At 39.2% G+C, this 26,791-nt stretch overlaps 1 protein-coding gene across 3 annotated transcripts in view; it reads right to left on the reverse strand.

Moving 5' to 3' along the window:
* tpst1 (tyrosylprotein sulfotransferase 1) overlaps positions 1-26,032 on the reverse strand; it is a 45,617-nt gene extending 19,585 nt beyond the window's left edge. Inside the window, exons 1-2 of one of the 3 annotated variants that reach the window (XM_084418984.1) lie at positions 25,625-26,030; positions 11,297-12,323 (exon numbers count right to left, since the gene is read on the reverse strand). In XM_084418984.1, the coding sequence (XP_084275110.1) occupies positions 11,297-12,129 (833 nt within the window). In that variant the 5' untranslated portion in view covers positions 12,130-12,323; positions 25,625-26,030. Of the gene's footprint in view, positions 1-11,296; positions 12,324-25,624 lie in introns of all 3 variants that reach the window. The other 2 variants (XM_084418983.1, XM_084418985.1) reach the window with 2 other exon arrangements.
* Between the last annotated feature and the right edge of the window lie 759 nt (positions 26,033-26,791).

Here is a 26,791-nt window from a genome sequence, read left to right on the forward strand (position 1 = left end):
AAAGCTTCTGAACAAATATTTGGGGTGCGGACTGGTGGGGTTACCCCGTGAATCAGTCCAAGAGCTCCTCCTGTCCACTTTTAGGGAAAAATCGGGTCTATTGGAGACGTCCAATAGATTTCTTAGGCGCGCCGAAAGAACACCACAGACACCGTGTAATCACCATGGGAAAATCTCAGAGTAAAACTGGGAGCTGTGAAAAATATGATACACCGGTGTTTTGCCAGATGAGAAGTTTATCTATGAATAATCTTTTTACTCTTAATTCCTTTTATAACTATCATCTTTATATCTCTTTTAATTCATTTTATAACTGTTTTAATTTTCCTTGCTTTTATTTTGTGATTATTTTAATTCCTTTCTGTGTAAAGCACTTTGAATTACTATAGTATGAAATGTGCTATATAAATAAACTTGCCTTGCCTTGCCTAGGGGGATATAGGTAGATATCACTAATATTTGCACAGACAAAGATTAAATAAACATTTTTTTCCAAGAAAACTGGACCAAACTGCTGAACACCCATCTCGTATGACAGCAGATGGGAACAGCAAATATTGGGTCAATCTCAATCTGTTTGGGTCATATTACCCTTGAAAATAAAATTATAATAATCTTTTCTTGACAATTAAGAACATTATTCCCTCCATCTCATTATTATAATATATAAAAATACATAACTTTACATAATCTGTATGCTATTTTTTATTTGCTAATTTTTATTTTAAAAGTAAAGTGTATTAGCCTAGAAATCTAGACGCACCCTAGCGGCAGCAAAATTATTTTGCAGCCAGGGTGGGTCTAGCAACTCTCAACAGACCTTTTTGCTGCAAAAACCTAAATTGGGTCAGGCCAATCACGTCGTGTATAGAGTAGGCGGGGGCGGGCTTAACATATGACGACAGAGTTGCGACGGCTCCCTGCCACTTGAAAACAAAGAATGGCTGCTGCGGATGGAGAACAACGGTCTTTCGAATCGGCTTTGGCCGCAACTCTGGAGGAGTTGGAGTTAAGTTTTTCTTTGAGAAAAGAACAAAGAACGGCACTTAAGTCATTCTTAAAAAAAGGAAGATGTGTTCGTAGTTTTGTCGGCCAGATTTAAAAATTGAATCTATAAACTAAGCTCCGCTGTTGGGAAAACGCTCTGGTTGGTTGAAGCGCTGTCCTATTGTGTGCAGAGGGAATTTGAAAGACAGCTGTTTATCCCGCCCATCAGATTGACCGTGTCTATGGTGAGTTGCCAGACTAAACATCTTGATGTACGTCTGGCTTGCCAGGCTAAAAGTGTATTACAATAATGATACTTTTTTACATTACAATAATCAGGCTTTTTGGTGGAAGAAGTTAAGTTAAGTGAAGTGAAGTGAATTGAAGTGAAATTTGTGTTAATTGAATTGAAGTGAAGTAGAATAATAAATAAAATTATTTACACAAAATACATATAAAATCATATTTTGTAAAAAAAAAAAGATATTCAAATTAAACACAGTATATGAAAGTGAAAGATGACCTGGATATGACTCACAAAATGCTCACTCTCTCTCTGTTTTCCCAACTTTCAATGCTGCCTCTTTTTTGGGCTGAGATGACTGCAGTTGGAGTCGGATAGAGTCATTGAGGCCATATTCCCCGTTTTATTATTTCTTCCCTCATAGAAAACACTGGCTCCAGATGGGAAACAGATTATTATACTCAATCCCCATCTGCAGCCAAGACAAGGGGGATCGTCAGCTCCACATTAGAGTGCTGTGTGGATCCAGTGCAAAACAGCCCGTGAACACCCTGAGCCTATAATCCCTCAATACAGCAAACAATGACACAAAACCAGCAGCAAGACTCATGCTGGCATGCTTTGTGTGTGCATGTGTGCAACCAAGCAAATGACCCAGAAGTCACAGTGACAACCTGCCTCGTCATGCCTCCTCAAACATCACTCACAGGGCCGTGACTGGAGACAGTCATGAGCTGCCATACTTTCCAGAAATACAATCGTAATGTCCAGTATTCTGAGGCGTGTATATGGCAATCTAAAAATTGTAAAGAGAAAAAGAAAAATCTAGTCCTCGTCTCCTCTTATTCCTGGAATGCAAGAACACAGCGGTCTGTGAGTTATTGAATTCACCTTCCCATCACACCCTCCCCGACCTCAGCCTCAGCGTTAGAGACCTGCCTCTCTCCCCAGGCACCACAAAGTCCATTTATACTGGCAAGCCGCTCCGCTGTACATTTCATTGTTCAAGTCCCTGGCCGACGCAGTCCTTCACTTCTCTAATCCATTTACATTGGAATTGCATTTCGGCTGTAACATGATTAATAGATTTATTCTTTCCCAGGACAGAAAGGACTGTTTTCTTTCTTTGCTGCAGTTAATTTCCTCAGTGGAAAACTTTAAATCATTCATTAAAAACAGAAAAAGCAAGCAAGAGTAAGCGTGGACAGGAGGAAAAGCCATTTCTGACAGCCTGGCAGTGGATGTGTCATGCTATTCTCTAGAAAATAACATCCTCTGTTCCGCAGTTGCTATGGCCAACAAATGCCAAACACGCAGTCAGCCTGCACTGACGTTCATTGGTATGAATCTCTTTATGATACAGAGCTGACATCCTCTGAGTTGAGATTTGCATCTGCAAGCTTTGTAAAAGCACAAATATAAGATGATTGACATGATCATTTTCATGGCCATTATGAACTAGGGGTGGGACAAAATATCGATATATTGTTGTACTTCTCTGTGCGATACGAGAATCGACATGCTGGCGCCAAATATCAATATTTTAATTAATAAAATAAGGCGCTCTAAATAGATTTCCCTGCTCCCAGCGTCACTACTTCATGGCTCCTCGAGGTGGCGCTCAACACATAAATGAGGGAAACGAGAACGTAAGTTAACTAACCAAACATGTTTATTTAATAATTGAATAAATAAATAAATAAATAGTATAATGTCACTCTGACGTGGCATTTAATTTACACAATGTTTGATACGAAATCATGAGAATGAACGATTAAATATCCAATATCAACCAATACAACACATTTAAAATTGTATTATAATTTTTTATATTAGCTTTGACATACAGGTCATGGGACTGGATTTAAATACAGTGATTCAACACTTTCAAAAAAAATAGTTAAAAAGTTCAATTGACAGCCCTATTAAAGGGTTACTTCAGGATTTAGCATTAAGCTTTGTATTAGTAGAAAACCTGTAGTATTTTCGAATTACCATGCTTTCCACCCTCATATCCCCCTGAGAGGAGAGATTTATGTATTTTTTGTCTGGAAAAAATCCTCCGATGACGCAAAAATCGTCATTTTGCGTCATCGGAGGATTTTCTGGCCAGAGGCTAAAGACTACAGCCAGTAGATGGCGTTGTTCCGCATGTTTTTAGCCCGCCCATACAGGGTGGGATCTCACTCAGTCAGAATGTACACAGTGTCAGCCGTCTTTCTTTGGAAGCTAAGCTAGCAGACTCTTGTTCTGTGGAGAAAGCTGAATAGTAGGAGAAAGCTGAGTAAGTAACCATCCTCCTTTTCCCGGACTTGTCCGGCGGGCGAGATCGTTCAAGATGTAACGTTACGGGATTCAGCTTTTGCTTTCTGCGGTCGCTATTCCTTGTTTACATGCACACCTTTTGTTTCAATCTAACTGAATTCATTCCGATTGGTGAATCTGAATGTAGTGTTTACATGAACGCTAAACAAGTGATCGGTTGATGTGCGTTTTACCATTGCTAAGAAAAATTCCCGCTCCTCCGTGAGAGATGGGAGACCCGGCGCGTCTCAGTAATGACGCCACCGGCCTCGCGCCGTTCTCCCGCGGCCGTCAGCCTCGTCCTGCTCGCCACAGTAAACATGATGAATGGCGACTGTAGAACGCAAAAGCAGAATCCCGGACATTTTGGACGATCTCTAAATCCCTCGCAAACTCATCACGTAGGCTAGCTTTGTTGTTCTCATCTGCGCACTCTTACCGGTAGGCGTGGCCTCCTAAGGCAGCGAAGCAAGTGCATTCTGGGAGTTGTTGTCTTTCATCCACATAAGCCAAAAATACATTTTCTGGCTTTTCTCAGTCTAGAAAGCTCCAAATTCAAAAATTTCTTCACATTTCTACTACTTAAATGACCTATTTTAAATACACATTCATCTTCCCAGAGGTGAAGTATCCCTTTAAAAACATTGAATTTATTTGATTTTCTTGTCTTTATTTTTGGCCACTCCATTTAACAGAGAAAGTGTAAAAAGGAGAATAGATGATGGAAAGAGAAAAGGAACAGGATGGAAGTCAGATCCAAACTCGTGTCACCCACGTGTAGGAGCACAAGTGCCAGCCGCTAGACCACGTTCCCCTTCAACGACACATTTAGCCATGAAAAATGTTCTTATATTCCCATATTTCCCATAAAAGGTGAGCATCTTCAGTGCGTGTTCACCACCCACAGCGCATATGTACAGTACAGCAACTGCTCCAATAGCAACACAAATCACTATGCTGTCTATAAGCGCCTGAGTTAGAGAGATGAAAGAGATCATTTAACTTCGCTACTGCTACATCCATTACTCCTCAGCAGGAGCTATATGACAGCAGACGCTGAATATGATACTTGATTTTTGCAGCTCTCAAACAAATACGCTGCCCTTTTCTCGCCTTATTGCGAGTACACAAACACACGCATACGCGTTTGTAAGGTCACGCGGAGCTACCTTCTGGAAGAGTGGCTTAATGGTCTCTGGCTGTTTGTCAATTATTCATGGAGGGCGCTAGAGCTTTTTGCATGGCGGTGTAGCACTAAATCCAAATAACAGAGCCCTGAGCTACATGTGCCACTCGTGCTAATGGCCAGGTCTCTGCTACCAGTCATTTAAATCATGCACTCAGAATTGATGTCTGGTGGCCCATACGTTAGTCAGAGACAGAGTCAGAAGTGGTGAGCCACTGATCAATAGCAAAAAAACAAACAGATAGAGACCCGCCTCTAACAAACCTAAGTGCAGAGAGCCGCTCCCCTGGCAGGTGTTGTGGGCCAAATTTAATGGACTTGTATTTGTACGTCCCCTCTGGGATGAAGGGTGAGGTTCAGTGTTTTATCGCCAACCATTAGATCCCTAAAGGCTCCCCTCTGCCTAAAATCATATCAGTGCCTTCTCCGAAATGAGCTATGGTGGTTTCGTTCCCCTCAAGGACTGCAGAACCATGAAGGCTTGAGCTGGCATGCTTTTTTCTGATGCCTCCAAGGAGAACAGAGATGCCTCTTTATAGGAGAGCTCCTCTGATGGGCTGCAACATCATGTTTGAGAGGTGTTCTGACTGATGAAATATTCATGAATGTGTGCACAATGCTAATTTATCAGAGACCTTTAGATCAAATGTTACACAACAGACATGAAACCCCTGACATGAAATCGTTATACCTACTTGCTGTATTGGTGGTTTTGCATATTTTAAAGTGCCCATATTATGCTAAAGTTTATTATTTTATTTTTAGGGTCTGCTATAATACATTTACATAATTTAAAGTTGAAAAAAAATTATCATATTGTACATTGCTGCAGCACCTCTTTTTAACCCTCTGCCTGAAACGCTCTGTTTAAATTCCTGTCTCTTTAAAGCCCCCCTTCCAAATCTCAGTCTGTTGTGATTGGTCAAATGCAATAGAGTGTGTGTGTTGGAAATGTAATGCCTCTTATTATAATTGGGGTCCAGCTCCCAAGGCTTTATCTGCAGCTGTAAACATTATTATATCTATAACTATGGTGTCGGCGTTTGAAGTTCACACCATGTTTTTTGGCCTCGCAACTATTCTTTGAGGATGGCTAAAATCAGGTTGATCCAGTTCAACTCACTGGCTGAAAAGTATCTTGGACAAAATATGTCCATAATGCATCTGCAAACAAGCTACATATAAATGTCCCCCTTTTAAATGTAGACGGTGTTCTGAAGAATGCATGTGCTATTATTTGGACATAAGAAATCGAGATCCACCCATCCTTTCTCCATCTCTCTCCTGAGGGATAGGTTAGGACCCTAGTCTCTCAAGCCTACTGTCACTGAGACGTGACAAACAGCAGTACCGCTCACTTAGCATTCATTAAGGATTTTTATGGATATCCAAAGCAGCCAGACAACCCTTCAAAGAGCCCACGAAAGTACAGGAATAGGGATTTTGTCAGTAGAAGGACTCTAGTTAATTTAACAAAGGCCGGGTTGGGCTCACTGAAGCAGATACCAAGAGCACTCAAGTCTTGCCTCAGGACACATACGGGTGCAGAATAACAACAACAGTAAAATACCTGTTGAAGTCACCACAGATCCTCCTTTGAGATTCTTCCTACAGCACCACATAAATCTCCAGAAATCCCCATTAAGCCTGGAAAGCCTGATCAAGCAACAGTAAGATGAATTATGAGTTTTGCAGTGGTATTGGTATAAAAACTGCCAGAAAGGAGAGCTGGGAAGCTGCAACAATGTGCAAAGAAAATAATATGATTATATACTCTATTTTCTGAAAAAAAGAAAACAAATGGGTGGTGCTTGCCCGGGCAAACCTCGACATCATGATGCTAGTGTTTTCGACCATTTATGACACAAGTTTCCTTCAGTGTAAGCCTATGGAGATTTTTTTCTTGTTTTATAGTCCAAATCGTCGTCCTCATTTCCCTAATATGCCAACTATCCTACATAATGGGTGAAAAACAGCACAAAAAAAATGACTAGCATTTCTGAATTCATACTAATAACAAATATGCCGAAAGTACCAAGATGACCTATTACTTTCACCAAGATTCTGAAGTGCACATCCAAAGGACACTTTACCATCCCAGGTGTGGTACGATTGTATTCATACTAAATACCGTACATTCATGCTATTCACAACATACTTTTTTAAACGTTAACACTCCTTGTTAAAAAGTTCGTTCCTCATTAAACGTAGCACCTATATGGTTTCAGATACGCCTAGTCATTTAGAAATGTAATAGCACACCTAACCTTAACAAACCACATCATTTAGTTTACGCTTAAGTACAATAACTTAGGTGTGGGATTTGGAAAATGTCCCAAAAAAAAAAAAGTTCCACAATGGTGTAAAAAAAAAAACTGCGGTAGTTTTTTTTTTGGTGATAATGACCTTAAATATCAGAAGCTTTTCTAGGAAACTGGGCAGTCAAATTAAATCACTTTTGAAAAATTTGACAAATTGAACAAATTTGAACACCGAAAGAAAATGAATCACTTATTCAACAAAGGTTGAATCCATCACTTATTCAACAAAGGTTGAATCCATCAGTGTCATGGCACAAAAATCCACTTGTCCATTCAATGGCTAATGACACTGTGTTGTCACTGATCCCTTCATTACGTGGATTTGGAAGAATAACAGAGTGTTCAGCAGCTGAGGTGTTCTCAACTCATCCCTTTCCATTCTACAACAGACCATAAGAAGCACTGCTTTTACTGACCGCACTCCATTCTACAAACACTGTCTTTTAACTGTGTGCCCTTCAGCTTCCCTCCAAATGTTCAGAGGAGTGGACACACAAGTGTAAAAACAGCAGCCACCAATAACACGCTGAATACTCAAATCTCAATCCCAGTTTAATACACAGAGATTCTGACCTCATATAGCTTTAGATTTAGTCTGCTTTTTGTAAGACTTCAGTATTATTATTATAAAATATTAATTAAACTTCAGTGTTATTTTGTTGGCAATGTAAAATTAATCTTGAGACGCAATTTAACACGTTTTCATGTTGCCATTAAGTTTTCTAAAACCCTGCCAGTAAGCAAGTTTCACACCCCCTCCGTGTGTCATGACTCCTGAGGATTAACGTCTCTAATATAAATTTTAGAAAAATCTGTGCATTGATTCACACAATTTAACAAAATGTTAACAAAAATGACCATCACTCAATTTCACAGAGGTTTCGATTTATTTGCTTTAAAAATAGTGAAAATATATGTGAGGTAGGGCTGTAGTCAAGACCACCTTTGTCGAGTCCAAGACCAGGACTAGTCGAGTCCAGGACAGGAAAAAAAAAAAAGTTTTATGCATGACATTATCAAGACAATAATTTTGGGTTATTATTTGTTGATCTAAAAGCACAGTGTCACAACACCCAGGATTTTTAAGTATAGACATTCCCCTTGATATCATATAATCTTCAAATCTAAAGAAAACAGAATGATGACATATGGTGATACCTCATAATAATAGCAGTGTTAGAAATGATATACAAACACCATCCCACTACTATTACCACTGCTAGGTAGCCTACTAGTACTGAGCATTTGAGCAACTAAACGACAATATAGCTTCAATCCAGATGTACAGTAGTGTAGAAAAGAAGTGAACAGCATTACAGAGTGTACCCCTATGGTTGGTTTATGCCTTCCCTGAAAAAAATATTGTATTGTATTATGAACTAATGAATGATTTTTTTTTTTTTTTTTATTACTAATTCAAAGAACAAAAAAAACAAAACAAAATTAAACAGACCTGGCGCACAAACATTCGTTTCGACTGTCTGATCAGCCTCACATTCTGTTCCTGTCAATCATACACGCGATGTCAACCAATTAAACTACATGAGGGATGGGCGAGCCAACTCTCAAACTCACACACACACACACACACACTAGAGATGCGGATAAACCGCGGATCGGGCGGGTGGCGGTTGAACCAATCAAATGAAAAAAGTTTGCCATAAGCAAACCTGCAAGCTATGAGCCCAGCTGTCAGTATTATTGGAGGAGGCCTAAACGTCTCTTAGATAAGACTGTCTGCCCTGGGCTATTTTGTTTAGATATTAGCTATATTTTAAAACAGCCAGTCGTAGCCTACCACTCGTGGAATAGGCATTTAAAAGAGAGGCAGATTATGGAGTGATATGACTCAGAAATTACATCGGGCAATGTTCAGATGTCATTCAGCGAGATGTTCAGAAGAGCGCAAGAACTTCTACAAGCTCAATAACATCTAATAAAAAAAAAAAGAAGAAGGTAAGAGAAAAAGTCGGAAAACTTTGCCCATTAATTAGATGTGCAAGGCAAGCAGGCAAGTTTTCGGGTTATTATGGACAATTAAAAATGTGAAAATTCACGTTGCACTAGCGGTGGACTTTCAGCGAGTTAAAACGTTTATTTTTTAAAGAGCCGTTTGTGAGTCAAAAGAGCCGGCTCTTTTCAGTGAGCTGAGTCAAACAAGCCGGCTCACGAAAAAGAGCCGAAATGCCCATAGTTATTAGGTGGCCAGTGTTTCACTTTCCCTCCAATATTATTATGTTCCCAGTAAGCACACATGCGTTGCGGAGACGTATGTGTGCTTACTGGGAACATAATAAAGACACCTGGACTCGGTCGAGACCAAAAGCCATATTTGGCAAGACCAGTGGCCGAGACCGAGACCATAGAAAAACGGTCTCGAGTCCAAGACCGAACTCGAGTAGGCTACTACAGCCCTAATGTGAGGTAACCATCACTGTATATCTTTTTACCTGTATATCTGGTTTATCTCTGTATACGAAGCATATAGTCCTATATACAAATGTTTATATATCTACTTTTAAGTTCATTGCATTATTTTCGTATCTAATTTGTAAACATTTGCATCTAAACATTTTAGTAAATACATTTGCAGGTAATTATGACTGTTTATTTTAATTGCATGAAAAATCTAATTTTGAAATCATCCTTTTAAAATATATAAGAGTACTGTACATAAACATTCTATGTGAAATAGTGCAAAAAAACAAGTTGTGTTGTTGTTGTTGTCATAATATTGCCTAGCTCTAATCTAAAGGAAGTGAAAAGAACTAAGGAGGAGAGAGGATAGAACAAGGTCAGAACAAGTTTGCGGTTCATTCAGCTGAACATGAAAGACAGACCTGAGATGCTTTGAGAACAAAGACGGGAAAGAAGAGATATGCTACAGCATCCAAATTCCAAATAAAAAAGAAAAAGAATGTGTGGGCCCTCTCTGACCATAAGCTTTTCATTTCTAAAAATAGACACTAGACAGAAGCCAAATTTCTTCATGGGACATAAAAGGGCTCAGTTGATTCATGAATCAATGGCGGTGACCCTTTGTGCTTTGGAGATTTCGATAACTTCTGCAGGCCATGTGTATATCTAATATGCCTTAAACCACAGCCACACCATGTGACTAGCACTTTGTAGTTGGGATTTTTCTTCTCAGAGTGATTAATGAAAATGCGACTAACCTTGTTCTGTTCTTGAACATGTAGCTCCCTAAAGTGCAGAAATAAATTACATCTGAAAAGCATTTGACAAAACAAGGTTGCATTTACAAAAAAAAAAAAAACCTATGACATCAGATGGTAGTCCTTACATTATACATCAATTTTTCCTATTGAAAAACATTTTTGGGACTCATGTTACAACATGCAACTACGTGTTTTATTGCAGCAGGAATGTTGCCGGTGAACTTCATCCATTCGTTTGGTCTATTCAGGGCATGAACTGTGCAGAGAACTCAGCAGATTCATGAACATACCCTAAAAGCTGCAACACAACATATTGTGGTCAAACTGATCCTGTACACAATTGCACCCTAGGGATTATCAAGTTGTTATCTGAGAATAACGCATCCCTAGTCAGTGAGAAATTCAACACATGTACAGTTATAGTCTGAGTCTGACAGAGAGAAAAACACCCACACGCATCTGCAAATAAATGATCACGGTTACCGCGTACACAAAGTGTTGTTTATGTTTGGAATAGCACACTACCATACTAGTCTGACTATTTCTGGAGCATATAGTATGCATACTATGCACAGTATATGAACTTTCTGTATGCATGGAATACCCAGGTGATCTAATGCCTTGCACTTGACTTTACCATCCATTTCCATGGTGGCAAATAAACAGAAGTAATTACCAATCACGATATTTTATAGCTTTTTCTTGACTAATCACTTGTTTTTGTGATTAGTCAAGAAAGTGTCAAATTGTCTTTGTTACTTAAAAAGCTGAAATAAAATAAAAATTTTATGAAAAACTTAAAAATAAAAACAAACAAACATAAGAAATGTTTCCTTGGCAACTAATTGCAATAAATTAAATATAAATCTTAAATATAAAAATAAAAGATATTTCTAAATATTAATAAATACTATAAATAATGGTAAAATAACAATACTATGACTTGCAGAACAATGCAATGTTACAGAAATGTTCATCACACACTGTTCCACAGTTTCTGTATTAATGAAACAAGGAAGTCATGTAAAAGCAATGTAGTGTATTACTGTTTGAAACGTCATAAGACAGCACTTACTTGGAGAGCGAAACACCTCCTACTTTTCCAATGAGATCCTCGTGGTGCAGAACTGCATCATTCCAAGGAATGTTCAGGAATTTCAGAAGTGTCCTCATCCACTTTTCTGGGTGCAGAACGAGCTGTTCGTAGTGCATAGGAAGGCACTTGTCCGCTGCCTCCAGGCACTGTGTGTACATTGTCTCAATGGCCCGGTTCCACTTTGTTAGGCAGTCCCGGTAGCTGCTCAAGTCAAAGCCAGCAATGGTGACCTTACGGGAGATCATAGAGTGGACGGAGGCCCTGCCGTCGCGGACCATGAGGATGAACTTAGCATGAGGGAAGATCTTAGCCAGATAAGTGAGTGATTTAAGAGCAAAGGGATCTTTATTACATAGGAAGTTGGCAGGTTCTCCGTGTTTTACGATAATCTCCAGTAGGAAAGCTTGCATGGCTGAGTCCAAGACCTCATCCGTCACTCCAGCTTCATCTAGACGCATTTTCTCCCGCCCAGAGCGGCTCCACATCTGCTTCATGGCCAGGATGCGTGGGATAACGCGCGTCTCTTCCCCACAGCGTACATCGGGGTGAGCGTCCAACATGGCCCTCATAAGAGTGGTGCCGCTGCGAGGGACGCCGCCGATAAATATAAGAGGCATGTCTTTATTGTAGATGAAGGGGTTGCTGAGGTTCTGGCCCGTACGCAGAGTGGTACGCAGGCTGCTCACCAGTGGCTGGCTGCGCTCCTCTATCCGGTGGTGGCACTCCATGGCATGCCTACCCAAGTAGAAGACTGTGATGGAGCTGATGACCAGGCAGGCCACTAGTAAGTTCTGCTTCAGCTTGCCGATCATCTCGGGGGCGAGTGGGAGGGCCGGAAGAGGATCCAGTGGAGGAGTGGGATGGGGAAGAAGCAGATAAAGGAATGGTGAGGTCGGGCAAAGTGTGTTGATGTGAACGCCCGATACTCAGGACTGGCCGTGACGGAGCAAGTGGAGGCTGGGATCTGCTGTACGCAGCTCTCGTTGAGTACCTGAATCCATCAGGCCTGAAACACACAATAGAACATATTAACCTCCTCATATAAGAGCAGCATTTGTTTGTCAATGACTATTATGCATGACCATGGTAAAGGTAACAGTCTAAGGAAACTCTAGTTTTAACATGTGCCATGTAGGGATGTCATGGTAAGAAAAAATTTCCACCACTTAATAAACTTAAGCTGCCTTTTCTCATTCGAATTTGCAATCTTGATCAGGGGGCGGCAGTGGTGCTGGAAGTTGTTGCCCTACGCAGACTGCCTACTCTGTGTATAGGGAGTGGCGGTACTGACTGCATATTTTACAAGAAAAGATATTTGTCAATGACGTTCAGGATCCGTTGAGCTTAAAGGTTGTATCAGTGATTTCAGGCCCCCCCCCAAAAAATGATCACATTCATCTAATCTTTCCTAACGATCCACTAGCTGCCCGCCCCATAAGCATGCCGTCAAAAAAAAAGAGACGCGTTTTTTTGACGGCATGCTTATGGGGCGGATCGTTAGGAAAGATTAGATGAATGTGATCTCTTTTTTGGGGGGCCTGAAATCACTGATACAACCTTTAATTTTTCTTTCCGTTTTGCTACCAAATCCTCTACTATCGTCTTGTCAGTCATCTCTCCTTACTCTTGTCATGTAATAAGTAAAATCTGACTCCTGCTGCACTGTGCTGCAACTTTCAGTTTATATTGTAGCGTCTGTTGTCCAACTGAACTAAACGGTTTTTATTTCTATAAAAAGGCAAAACGACATTGGGGCTGTGCCGCGGTGGGCAAGTAATGTAATTGGTCATGTAACAGTGTAACACCGGTAACAAACTACCGCAGCAAGCCTAGTGTCAAGTTCTTAGAAGTGTACACTTTGGGCCTGTCCAAACACCCACACTTGCGATCTTGCACCTGACCACTTGTCTACTTACATTACGCATTTCCTGTATTTGGCCCAAGTGTTTAAGTGGGCGTAAAGACCGCAAGTGTGAATAGAACTTTTGGTTCTAAAGTTCATGACTCTAAAAATGTCATGTGGTGTAACCATAAAGTAAAAAGTAATCTGATATATATCAAAAGTACACGCATATATTCATAAATATATTTCTGTCATGACAACTCTCGGATTGATCGGCATGGTAGTGGGTATGACAATGTTGTATGTTTGGTCTTGGTGGAATAGATCTGCTACACTGCTTCTGCTTTTATTGCTGCTGCCTCCTGTGGGTTATTGCTGCTGCTGCGGCAGAGCAAGTACGGGACTTGATACTGCCAATACATACAAGACAAGCTGCTGTGAGCAAGTATGACATGCTGCTGCTGTACAATATAGCATACATGAATTACCCGTAGCAGATCTATACAGGTGGAGCTGGGGAAGTTGGAGGGTTTCTGAAAGTGCGCTGCACTGTTAAGGCAAATGCTACCCAAGTATTTGAAGGTTGAGCAGCGAGCTCATTGGCTACTGATACGGCAGGAACCAATCGGTTGCGCCCTATAGATAAACATGCGATTATGAACAGGTGAGTAAAAGGACCTATTAGCCTGCACCATCTAGAGTTTCATGCCAGAACTTTGTATTTCTGTAATGACAACTCTCTGAGTGATTGGCATGGTAATGGGTATGACAATGTTATGTGTCTGGTCTTGGCGGAATAGATCTGCTACGCTGCTGCTTCTGCTTTTATTGCTGCTGCTGTAGGTTATTGCTGCTGCTTAGACAGAGCAAGTACAGGACTTGCTACAGCTGAGCCAATACATACACAACATGCGGCTGTGAGCAAGTAAGACATGCTGCTGCTGTACAATATAGCATAAATGAATTACCCCCCAACAGAGTACGTGACATGATATTTGACAATACAATACAAACCGAGTGTACTGTTCGTCAGAAAAATTCCCCCACCCCCAGCAGATCTACCGCAAAAACATATGCTGCTGCTCCGAAGAGCCATAGTAACGTGCGTATGCTATCTATGTGTGCCTGGGTCTTTAGGTTTGAGTATGAGAAATGGGGCATATGCTTGGTCTTGGCGGACTAGATCTGACACAGTATTCCCCAAAGCAGATCAAGCCGTTAGACAAGTGGGCTGCCATGAGGTGCATATAAAGCGTGTGAAGCATCTTGCAGTGTAGCCCTATGTGTACTAGTGTACCCCTTTTTTTCCAAGGGGTGTCCCTAGTGACTTACCAGTGTGGTGTTCTACATATGTGCCTACATACCAGTGTATGCGTGCCACTAGACTAAGTAGTTTTGGCCATAAGGCTTGGCTCTAGTGACCTATTAGACCATGTGTGCCTGGGCCTGCTTTGCCGAATGGCTTAACTCTACTGGTTGTGACTATGTGCGCCTGGGCTACCACGCCGAATGGCTTAACGCTAGTGGCCTATGACTATGAGTGCCTGAGCCAAAAGCTCAAACAATTAGTGGTGGCTTTAACAAATGGTAACACGTTGCAGGCTAATAGAGATGAGAAAAGAAACTCACCACAACCACGTGAGCAAATAGTATGATGATTTAACATCGTTTGATAATTGTCAATGTCAAACCCTCTTTACTCCTATTTGTAAATGTGGAGTCATTTGAACAACGGATGAATAATGGAGTAGGACTAACATGTATTCAGCTGACCGAGCCCGAAGACGCACAAGTAAATGAAAAATCAGCTTTGAAAAGTGTTGTTGGAAGTTGGTAAATAAAGTAATAAGCCCTATTAAAGGCTATACGTTTTCTCATGAACATTTTCTCATGTCTACTATGCTTAGCCGCAGTAACCTTATGTAAAAGGCTTGCTGCTGCTGTCTCTTAATACGCATCTCTGCTGCTGTATGCTAGTATTTTACTCCTGCATCAAATGCAAGATTGTAAAACTGTAACACCTTTCTTAAACAAATAAGGCATTGTTCGATGTTTTGTAGATTAAGCAAAAGGTAAATATTTAAACGTGAATGCCCATCCCGGTTCTGGAACCCAGAGTTCCCAAAATTTTGTGATGTACCGTGAACATTATATTTACGATATTTGGAAAAGAACTCAAATATTTGAGCTCATTTATATTCTATTTATCTATTATCGGAGTTACACTGCTAATGCATTACTAGGAAATTCATATCTGTCCCATGCAATGGTTATGTCAACAACACAATTTGAGAGTGAATCCCACGTGACTCCTGAACTTCGCAGCCTGGAACCGACTGTCTGTCCTCACCATGGCATAAACACTTATTTAATGAATGACATATAGTCACTTGAGTGTGCAAAACTGCTCACTCATCTCAGCCCGTGCAATCTCTATAAAGTGCCGCTACATCAATGAGCTGTGCAAACTGCAATGAGTCTCCTATTTATACTCCTGTTGTTAAGCAAATGCTTCTGCGGTCTAAGCAGTGAGTGATCCTGACTGATAATAAACACCTGTGATGCCACCACTCATGATCAATGACATGTCCGTGATCGAAACGCCCACCACTGCAAAATGCGCCGCAAACAGAAATGACTGACGTTCTCCAGCGCGCACACATACCCGGTGGAGCGTTTGCCAAAATGATACAGCACTGCTGTGGTGCTCTTGCTTTTCGTTTGAGAAATACATGGAAACTGCCTTGCACGCTCTATAAGTTGAAATGACAATTATCATTCTACATGTGAGCAGTGAATCTAATACGGAAGTTATCCGATATAAGCATACATCGCTGTTCATCCTGTAGTTATGAAATAGTAGCCCAAATATAAATCTACCGAAAATGCAGCTGCTCGCGCACTTCGTATGTAAATAAGATGATTAAATGTTTTGCATTTTAAAAATGGTAATGTTTACATTTCATGATCGACTCATTAGCCAACACATAGACTTCAAATTAGCAAACACGTACAGTGTCTACTTAACCGCAACGTCTGCTAGTGTTCTACTGCTGTTGATATTCGCCAACATTGCAATCTGATTGTTATACATGTTGCTGCTGTAAAAATACTAGGACTTGTTGTAGCTCTGTTGTGAATATATGTGACTACAAATAAAAGCCTTTCACTTTAAAGAGTTCAGAAAAGCTTTTCTCTGTATCCTTACATTGCCTGCTTGCTGCTGCATACATGTAAAATGCATATTCTCTAGCTGCTAATGCTAGTAATGTGCTCTAAGCATTAAATCAGGACTGTTGACATGACACATGATTTAAACTAGGGCTGTGAAACGATTAATCGCGATTAATCGCATCCAAAATAAAAGTTTGTGTTCACATAATATATGTGTGTGTACTGTGAAAAATTATTTTGTATATATATATATATATATATGTATATGTATGTATGTATGTATGTATATATATATATATATATATATATATATACAAAATAATTTTATGATAATTCATAATGTGTATGTATGTATGTATGTATGTATGTATGTATGTATATATATATATATATATATATACACACACACACAATACAGTATATTTAAGCATGTGCATATATATATATATATACATATATATATAAATCATTTGTATTATATATAAATATAAATATTTTATATATAAATAACAATTTTTTCTTAAATATATACATGCATGTGTGTGTATTTATATATACAAAATAATTTTGCACAGTACACACACATATATTATGTGAACACAAACTTTTATTTTGGATGCGATTAATCGTTTCACAGCCCTAATTTAAACCTCATGAAACGGTTAGTTCATAAGGAATTGATTAAGCAAAACACAGATATAGAGTAAAAACCCATGGACTTATCTTAGATGTTGAATTTTAGCGTGCTGCACTGCTAAGGCAAATGCTACCCAAGTATTTGAAGGTTGAGCAGCAAGCTCATTGGCTACTGGTACGGCAGGAACCAATCAGCTGTGCCCTATAGATAACGATGTGATTATGAACAGGTGAGTAAAAGGACCTATTAATTATGGATCAAAGACAAATACTGCATTTGTAATCATACTTGAAAAAAAAACTAAATGAATACCACTAGTTGCCCTGTTCAACCAAAAAATGGCCTCAAAATAAACTGAAAAGAAAGAAGCTTTAACAAAGCAAATGGACTCAACAAAAAATGCTAGCGAGTACAAAAATATATCAGACTTCAAAGTATTGGACGATAAGCACAATTGGATTTTGGAAAGCGACACTAGCAAGATATAGTGGTCTGAAATAAGAGACAGATCTGGTCGGATATCTTAAGATTGACTCATGTTTCCACCCACTCTCCAACACATCTCCACCAGCAACAAGATGTATGACCTTGCAGTCTTTAATTTGCACAGTGCGCTACACAACCTTAAGGAGTGGGTGTTCAACTCAGCACAACAAACAGTGCACATAAAACTTGACCACACTGTTCTGGCTCAGGCACGTTGGGTTTGTTGCAAGGTTTTGCTATTCTCTGACCAAAGTGTAGCACAAGTTGGCCCGTGTCAGCACTGCACTGCATAAACATGCTGGCGAAGGGTTAATGGCAAGGGAGAATGATAGGGATACATGATAATTGATTAATCAATTTATTGGTTATCGGCGCATCCCGACTCTTGATACCTTAGCTGCTACACTAACCTGAAATGTTCGCAGTATATTGTCGTTTAATCGGCAATCATGTTATTTGTCAAAATAATCATACTGTGATTTTAATTGGCCAAGATTATGCAGGCCTTAACAAGCTCCAATAATGTCTTGGCACTGTTTTGATAACTTCCAAGTGCAAGTAGAACATTGGCCTTGGCCTATTTTAAAACAAAATAAATTGTTTTTAGTTTATGCTACCTCTTTTACTGCAAACCTAAATACTATTATGACTGTCAAACACAGTACAAAAATGTGCTCCAGTAGGCTAATTTCCTAGCCTGACAAGCCAGACCCACATCACGATGTTGGGTCTGGGAACACACCATTGGCAGGGCTCCATCCGAGGGGTGGGATAAACGGTTGTCTTTCAAATTCCCTCTGCACGCAATAGGTTAGTGCTACAAACAACCAGAGCGTTTTCCCACCAGCGGAGCTAGTTGATAGATATCCGTATCCGGTCGGAAAAACTCCAAACACATCTTTTTTAAGAATGACTTCAGTGCCATTCTTTGTTCTTTTCTCTTAACTCCAAGTCTTCCAGAGTCGCGGCCAAAGCCGATTCGAAAGACCTCTCTTAGCCAGCAGCAGAAGCCATCTTCTTTGTTTTCAAGTAGTAGGGAATTCACGCGGAACCGTCGCAACTCCGTCATTATGTTAAGCCCGCCCACCGACTCTATACACAATGTGATTGGCCTGACTAGAGTTTGGCTTTTCCAGCTCGCAAGCCAACGGAGATTTGCTAGACGACACTGGCTGCAAAATAAAATTTGCTGCGTCTAGATTTCTAGGCTACTAATTTCCATATTTCAAAGACAACCATTTGAAACGAGATCAGTCGTAATGTTCATTACATTACTTACAGGTCTCATCAAGGGAACAAAAGGTGTGTGAAGGCATTAAGCCACTTCGCTCAAAGCAGTCCTGTGAGACCCTCTCAAGACATCCGAAGGAGGTTACCCACAATGACCCACCCGGGAACCCAGCCAATTGAGTTTAGTGAGACACCTGAGCCTGGAACCGCTGGGAATCTATTCCAGGATGCTAGTGATGGTAAAGTGACCCTTAATTGACACAGCTCTTCATCTCTGTCCACACAAAGGAGATTATCTGTGATCACCATTATTCATTATATAGCCAAGAAATTCTTAAATAACCAATATTGCATTATCTTACATCATATGATGAGAATCCCCTATATCCCCACACAGGTACTTGTGCACACAGACAGATTCAGATGCCATTAGGGAATCTATTGAAGCTGCAGGGAACAAATATTGATCACCAAGGCTGCGGTTTCCTTTATAAAACGGATAGTTCCGATCCTGGATGCTGATTGGACAATTCAGTCTACTGTGCTTAAACTATACAGTAAGATCAATTATGTCAGGAAATGATGGCATGTTAATTGGGTGGCAATAAAATTGGTTTTATAATATATTGGTTTAATATAATAAATTGGCTTAACATTTTAATGATTGTTCTTGTGGTTCTACAATAAAAAAGGAGGGACAGAGAGAAATAGAGAGTGAGTGATTATTGTTCACTGGCAGTTGACAGCTGGGAGGAGTTCATACCAACTCAAGGACGATGCAGCATAAGCAAGATGAATTTAGAAAATAAACGTTCACGATTGAATTTGTTCACTAAGAGGCCATTCACACAAAACACGTTTTTGGGCTTAAAAATCTGAGACGCAGGGCAGTGGAATGAAAAACAAAATTGTGCAAAAGAGTGCAACGGTCCAGGAACATCTGTCTAGATTGTTTACATACAAAAACTATGTAGAAGCAGTGCAGCAGCCTGAAAAAACAACAACTTGGCAGTTCATGAAAATACAACGGAAAAGCAGTGCATTGGAATGAAAAAATGTGTTCTGTGTGAATGGCACCTAACAATGTTCAACGGCGTACACGCATAATGTAATTTTAACTGAAAGTAACTCAACAACATTCCCACAACAGTATCATTTGCACCGCCTCACAAATAACGCATTATGTTTAACAGCGAGGTGGAAATGACAATGAGGTAAATTACATTTTAATTACATTAGGCTAGCATTTTATGTGTTCTAAATATACCTGTATGAAACAACGCACAATAACATACTGCTCATGGTAAGATATTTACCTTGATTTCCACATTTCCACATACCATGTCTCATGTTTGACCTCAATCTCTTCACTAATATTATGTTTCTCTTTGGTAGTCATCAAACATACTAAATGAACCGTTATTTCATACATTTCAAATTCTGATCCTAATTCGTCATCTATATACGGTTAGTCACTTTCTTTCTGTATTCCTGACAGAAATAAAACTGCTCTGAAAGACAAACACTGAATTCCATGTCGATGTTGTTCTTGACGTCTATCTCACGCCGTTAATCATACGATTAGATAAACGTCAGAACCGCGACATCTTATGAACACCAGCCGCCTCTGATAAGTGCTAGGAACTTAAAGCTCTCTTTCAAGGTCTGTGCAGATTTACTTTGATGGAGAGGGCCTTGCTCGTGATGGATTTCTTGGCCACAGGCTGTTAGTGCTGACAGATGGTAAACAGGAATTCCACACCCAGAATCCTCAGTGTAATGGATGAGACTCTCCACAGGAAGAGGCGATGTTGTTCAGGAACATCTTCCCTGAAATGTGTCACAGGATGAGTCACGGTTTCATCCTCTTCCCTGTTTGTTTTAGGTTCAAGCTCACTTATAAAATGTTCATATGTTAGAAACCCACTCAAGTTCATTCCACAGAGAAGAAACGGATCTCAAATTTTGGCTAAGACACAAGCTGACTGGGATGTGGGATGTTGGAAAGACTGATACATTACTGATCATAAAGAAATCATTGAACAAATGAAAGGCAGGGATGCTTAGTCATTTACAGACATTTTAAAGGCAGCATCATATGGATGTAAATCACTCCACACCACCAAGGAGCAACCTCTTAGCTGATTTACTATTGTGGTGAAGCAATGTTTGGTCTCGAGTTTCACATTTGTGAAAAAGAAATCAAGAAGGTGTTGGTATTAAATTAATAGAGCTTCCACACTTCTGTTATGGATATCCTCCACTGGATTTGACATTGATCTGTTTGGGAATCCTCCACAGGCCTGTGCTGAAACCAGACCACAGCACCACTTAATAAGACAAAGAGTCTGAGAAACATTTCTTTAACAAGACATCAGGGCTGGACTGGTAATCTGGCATACCGGGCAAATGCCCGGTGGGCCGACGTGCTTTTTGGGCCGATACATCTCAAATGTTTTTTTGTTTTTTTTTACGGCCCATAAAACTCGTACATCGGCGGCCCATTCGTTTTGTTTTGTTAGTGCCGGTGTAATGCATTGGTCAAAAAAACTGACAGACCGGCCCATGAAATGCGTAGATCAGAGGCCCATTGGTTGTTTTCTTGATTGACACTGGGCTGGCCCAATCACATCTTTAAACACCTCCCCCTTTGGGCTTCGAGTGAGCGTGCAGTGTCAAGTGTGTATCTGTCAAAATAGTCTGAGAGATGGAGAAGAAACGCAAGGAATGTGCAGAGAAATAGCGTGAAAAATAGATACAGGCCCTTCAAGCAGACGCTGTAAAATGTGTCAAAATATTTATGTTTTCTGCAGCAGCAGGACCTTCATCAGCTCCAGTGGCTGATGAGGAGGATAGTGAGGAGGAAGAGGAGAAAGTGTAGAGTCTGCGGTAAGCAGAACAACTTTCAAAACACTTTGGCTATGACTCGAGTGTAGGAACCCATTACCCAGTTACATATTATTTCCACATCTGCACTGTTGACGATTACAGCAATTTACTACAAGTTTAATGAGACGCGGTTTTATCCATGTTTTCCGCCAAAATAAAAGCTTGATGCAGTTTCCGTCAAAATAAAAGATCATGTGCTTATTTCTTTCAAGTTTAGAAATTAGTACAAAACTAATTATGAAAGTTTTCTTTATTTTTGTAAGTTGTAAATATAGATATCTTTCTGTCAAAAACACATCGCTTCACTTCAGAAGGCCTTTATTAACCCCCTGGAGCCATATGGATTACTTTTATGATGGACGGATGCACTTTTTTGGGCTTCAAAATCTAAAGGTACCATTCACTCCCATTTTAAAGCTTGGAAGAGCCAGGGTATTTTTAAATAACTCTGAATGTGTTTGGTTGAAAAAAGAAAGTAATACTGGCTTGAGGGTGAGTAAATTATGGGTGATAAATTATTACATTTTTGGGTGAACTATCCCTTTAATACTTTTATTTAGCAAGGACGCATTAAATAGGTCAAAAATGACTGTAAAGACACCTATAATGTTACAAAAGGTATCTATTTCAAATAAATGCTCTACTTTCTAATACATTTTCTACTCATAAAAAGAATGCTGAAAAATATATTGCTGTTTCCACAAAATAATATGTGGTAGAACAACTGTTTTCAACATTGATAATGGTTAGAGTTTTATGTTTCTTGAGCAGCAAATCAGCATATGAGAATGATTTCTGAAGGATCATGTGACACTGAAGACTGAAGAAATGATGCTAAAAATTCAGCTTTGCCATCAATTGCACCCTTTTTTTTTTAAAGGGACAATGCACATTAATCAACATGAGTACAAAGTCCAACATGTAAATGTGCCAGAATAAATTACATTTAAAAAAATGTATCAACATAGTTTTTTTTATATTACACTTAATAATATTTTATATATTTTTTTTTTTTCTCAAATAAGTGGCACCTTATTGAGTATGAGACTTTCTATAAAATAAAAAATAAAAATCTTACCAACCCCAAACAGTAAATGTATCAGCCATCAACCATATTAGAGATTAACTTAAAAGCAATTGTTATTATTTTTATTCTTATTCTTATTAATTATAAATACGGTTCTATATATTCTAAATATAAATAATGTTTATTGCTTATCGGCCATAATATGAAAATAATTATTTATTGGCTTATAGGTTTCACTCACAAATATCGGTGGCGGTGCATCCCTACGTTTTTTCTTTTAAAAACCAAGATTGGATGTTTAGAAAGTCTGAGAAAAGGGGTTTCTTAGACTAAAGAAAGTCTAACAATTCAGACATGAGAAAAGATCAAACTCAGTAATCTTCCCTTTCATACAACACTGATCCTTCCTAAGGAGGTTCAGTCTGGACCACTTGAACAAAACCCTTCAGAAAAGAAACCTCTGGAAATGAAATTCAGCACCAGTGAATGAGCAACAGACAAAGTGAGCAGGATACTTTTCATTTTAGATATGAAGGCTTTCTGTTCAAAGAGCAAGGAGAGAATGGGAACATTGATGAAAAAAGTGCTGCATGAGCAGAACCCCGCTATCATTCTCGAATTTGACAGCCGTGTGTTGATGGCATTTCTGAGCGATTACAAAAGACACAAAAGGAGTGCTCCGGTCACGTGTCAACCATTCCTTAACAATCAAGCACATGCAACCACTTTCTACCTACTGTCTCACCTATTCAATGCAAATATGCAACCATTTCAGTTTCCACAAAAAGCTCTTAGAAATTACAGTTTTAGGTATAGTAGAAATGCACAATTTATCTGTACCATCTCGATAACCAGTTAATATTCGTTTTTTTATATCAGTTGGTATTGGTATTATTATTTTTGTTCTTCATTTAACCCTCACTTAAAGCTAATCTTTAAAAACACTAATCATTATTTTTGTATACACAAAATAGTACAGAATTGTAATAACAGCCGTAGCATCCAATTATCCACTTAGAATTGTAATATCTGTACATCCCTAAAATATAGGAAATCCAAAGATGTTTCACTGAAACATGTTGGCCATTGGTTAAACCTGATTCTTCAGTCAAGGATGGGACACAGAGTGGCATTATGCCACTCGCTAATCTCTGATGGTCTTATTTCTTACGACCTCCGACCCCAAGGCATTCAGTAGAAAGCCTTTTAAGATCACATTACTTCATCCACATGTTGACAGCAATATTCTACATTTCGAGAGAAGCTTTTAGGTTCTTAAATGAGCTTGAATAAATCGTGCGATACCGAACACAATTTGTAGAACATTTAAAATGATCTATGACAATGTCGACTTGAGAACCAAGGGGCCTAATCTAATATTCAGATGTACCAACTAGAGTGCCCAAAGTGTGGTGTTGCAGTGCTAAAACTGATCTGAAGTGGCAATTCAATCAACTCACAAGCACAAAACCTCCGGAGTAATTTCTCCGTAGTTCAGAATTGGCTGACAATCTCGGAGTAAAAACCTCTCAATCCCCACTGCCTTCTAGTGGCTGGGTCAGAACTACAAAAGAAACACGAAATTAATCAGGATTAAAAATATGAGCCGTCAATGTGGTCGTGAATGTAGGTTTTAGGACACAACACCACAGGAGACACCTTTCTGCTTCCATGCATGTTGAAAGTCCATATTTCAGGTCTCTGTACATAATCATGATTGCGCAAAATGCAAGGACAGATCAATACACAAGTGTTGCGCTTGTTAGAGGAAACCACAAGAGAAGTTAGTGTTACAGCAGAAGTGTTATCAGAAATAGACTGTCCATCAAACAGATATCAGTTGTTTAAGCAGACAGGGAACACTAGTACAATCCTAATCTAATGCTGAATTCTTAATAAGCAAAAAAAAAAAAAAAAGTACTTAAAATGGTATGCTTTTTCAGCCTATACAACTGAAATAAATATATTAAACAAACAAAAATACATTTAAAAAACTTTTCAAAAGTCTATGAGACTAGTCAACTTAAGGGATCTCACCGATATATGTTTACAGCAGTGATATGACTAAAACTCAGTCGAGAACCCAGTGAAAAGTCAATAAACAGAGAAATATACATAAATATATATATAGCCTATAAATACATACATACATAGACACACACACACACATATATATATATATATATATATATATATATATATATATATATATATATACATACACACACACACACACACATATATATATATACATATATGAGAGAGAGAGAGAGAGAGAGAGAGAGAGAGAGTACATCACATCTAACAGTCAGTACATCAGGTTCTCTTCTCAAGTCTGACAAGAAATCACTCAGTCAGTGGTCATTGATTGCACAACCTCATTTCAATGAAAGGTATTTCTATTGTCCAAAATAATCTTTTGAATCTGAAGGGGGCTGTCTGGCCATAAATTATGAATTTGGCTGAAGTGACTGCCAGGCCATGAGACTACAGACAGCTCTATTCAATAAAACCTCAAGAGAACATACTGCCAATAAACAAATAAATGTCTGCAAGGAATTATTTAATTTTGTCACACTTAATAACATGTTCTTACTGTTCAAGACAAAAATCAGTGAAATAAGCTTATATAAAACAAACCACTATAAATCTCGTGTCTAACTATAGGCGCATGATATATATTCTGTTTTTATTTCCGTTGACATGCACATCATCATCATCATCATCAGGGTTTGATACAGACTAAGCAGATGAATGACAGCTCGCCTGTCGTCCTATACAGTTCAATTCATACGCTGGCACGTGCCAAGTCCGCATCATTTTCCCCCACTTCAAAACATACGAGAGACAAGACCAGTTTTTTAAAGTCTTAAAACTTAAGGCGGTCTACAATTAGGAAAAGAGGTGTTTTTGTTCTCGCCGAAGGAAAGTAACGTTAGATTGATATGCGGTTAGTACTGGTGTTGTTGTAAATACATTGTAACGCTGCAACACTTTGGGGTTATATTTAAAGAGGCGTACCTGGTTTGGTAGATCCGTCGCAAAGAGACGATTAATGGGTTACACAATAACTCTTTGTAGTCGGGGACCAACACACAGACGAGCCATTCGCTTAAGCTGTTCCATTCACCGCTTTAAAATGCGACACTCTGGACGTCTCGTCTCGACGCTGCACTCACCACAACTGTATCACATCGAGAGCTCGTCACCTTCACTGGGTTGCCAGATGTCCAGTTTATCGCTTTAACTTCACACAGACGTATTTATTAGTTCACCATGTCAAATACGCACGACCTGAAAAATTATACGATTATTTGGAATGTATTATTTTATTTATAAATTACTGAGAGTAAATCTCCTCTCCGCATATCACTGTCCTTCGTGAGGAGCTTTTATCTCACAGGCAACACGATTACTGGTTCGCTGTATGAAGAAAAAAAATAATAATAGCAACACTCTGATTGGCCCAGAGTCGAGTTGACGTGAGTGTTTCGACGTCTGCTATAGGTTAATGCTCTCAGTTTGCTTTAACCCCGCCCTCTTTGGTTGTGTTTTGCAAGGGAGCACCGTTGGGTGCTACGGGGTTCTTAAAGGGAAAGCGCATATGAAAAGGGATCTTGTGCTGATGAACTAAAGACTGCGGCTTAACCTACTTCATTCCCCCCGGAAAGTCGGTATTCCAGTAAATATCGCTGACATTAACAGAGTAAAATATTTTTAACACTTTAAATAATTTATAGTTATAGAAAAAAAAAAAAAACATGCATCTCTTTTATTTTAGAATTAGCCTATATTCATGACGCTTTTTTTTCCGAATAGACTCATTTCAAACTGAAATAAAAGTTTAAAAGTTTTCTGAGCCCTTTTCCGAGTGACATTTTATTCAGCTGTTCCTTGTAGAAATTTGGAAACTCGACTTCAAGAGTTGAAACCTGGTTGAAACGCATGCAGCATTACTGGAAAAATAAGCTTCATGCAGAATAAGTTGAATTTGACAGCCATTACTGCACTAATAGACCATAACATGAAAACAGAGCACTCAGCTTCTCCAGAGCCAAGATATTTTGAGCCCATAAAAGCTCCCATCAACATAGTTTCTCAGCCCATGTTTCATGTTTCTTACTAATGCGGTGGTCAAATGCACTAGATATGAAGCTGACATTCTTCAAAAGAGGGACATTTTGGTTT

The sequence above is a fragment of the Rutilus rutilus genome, assembly GCF_951802725.1.
Source record: "Rutilus rutilus genome assembly, chromosome: 9".
Classification (NCBI taxonomy): domain Eukaryota; kingdom Metazoa; phylum Chordata; class Actinopteri; order Cypriniformes; family Leuciscidae; genus Rutilus; species Rutilus rutilus.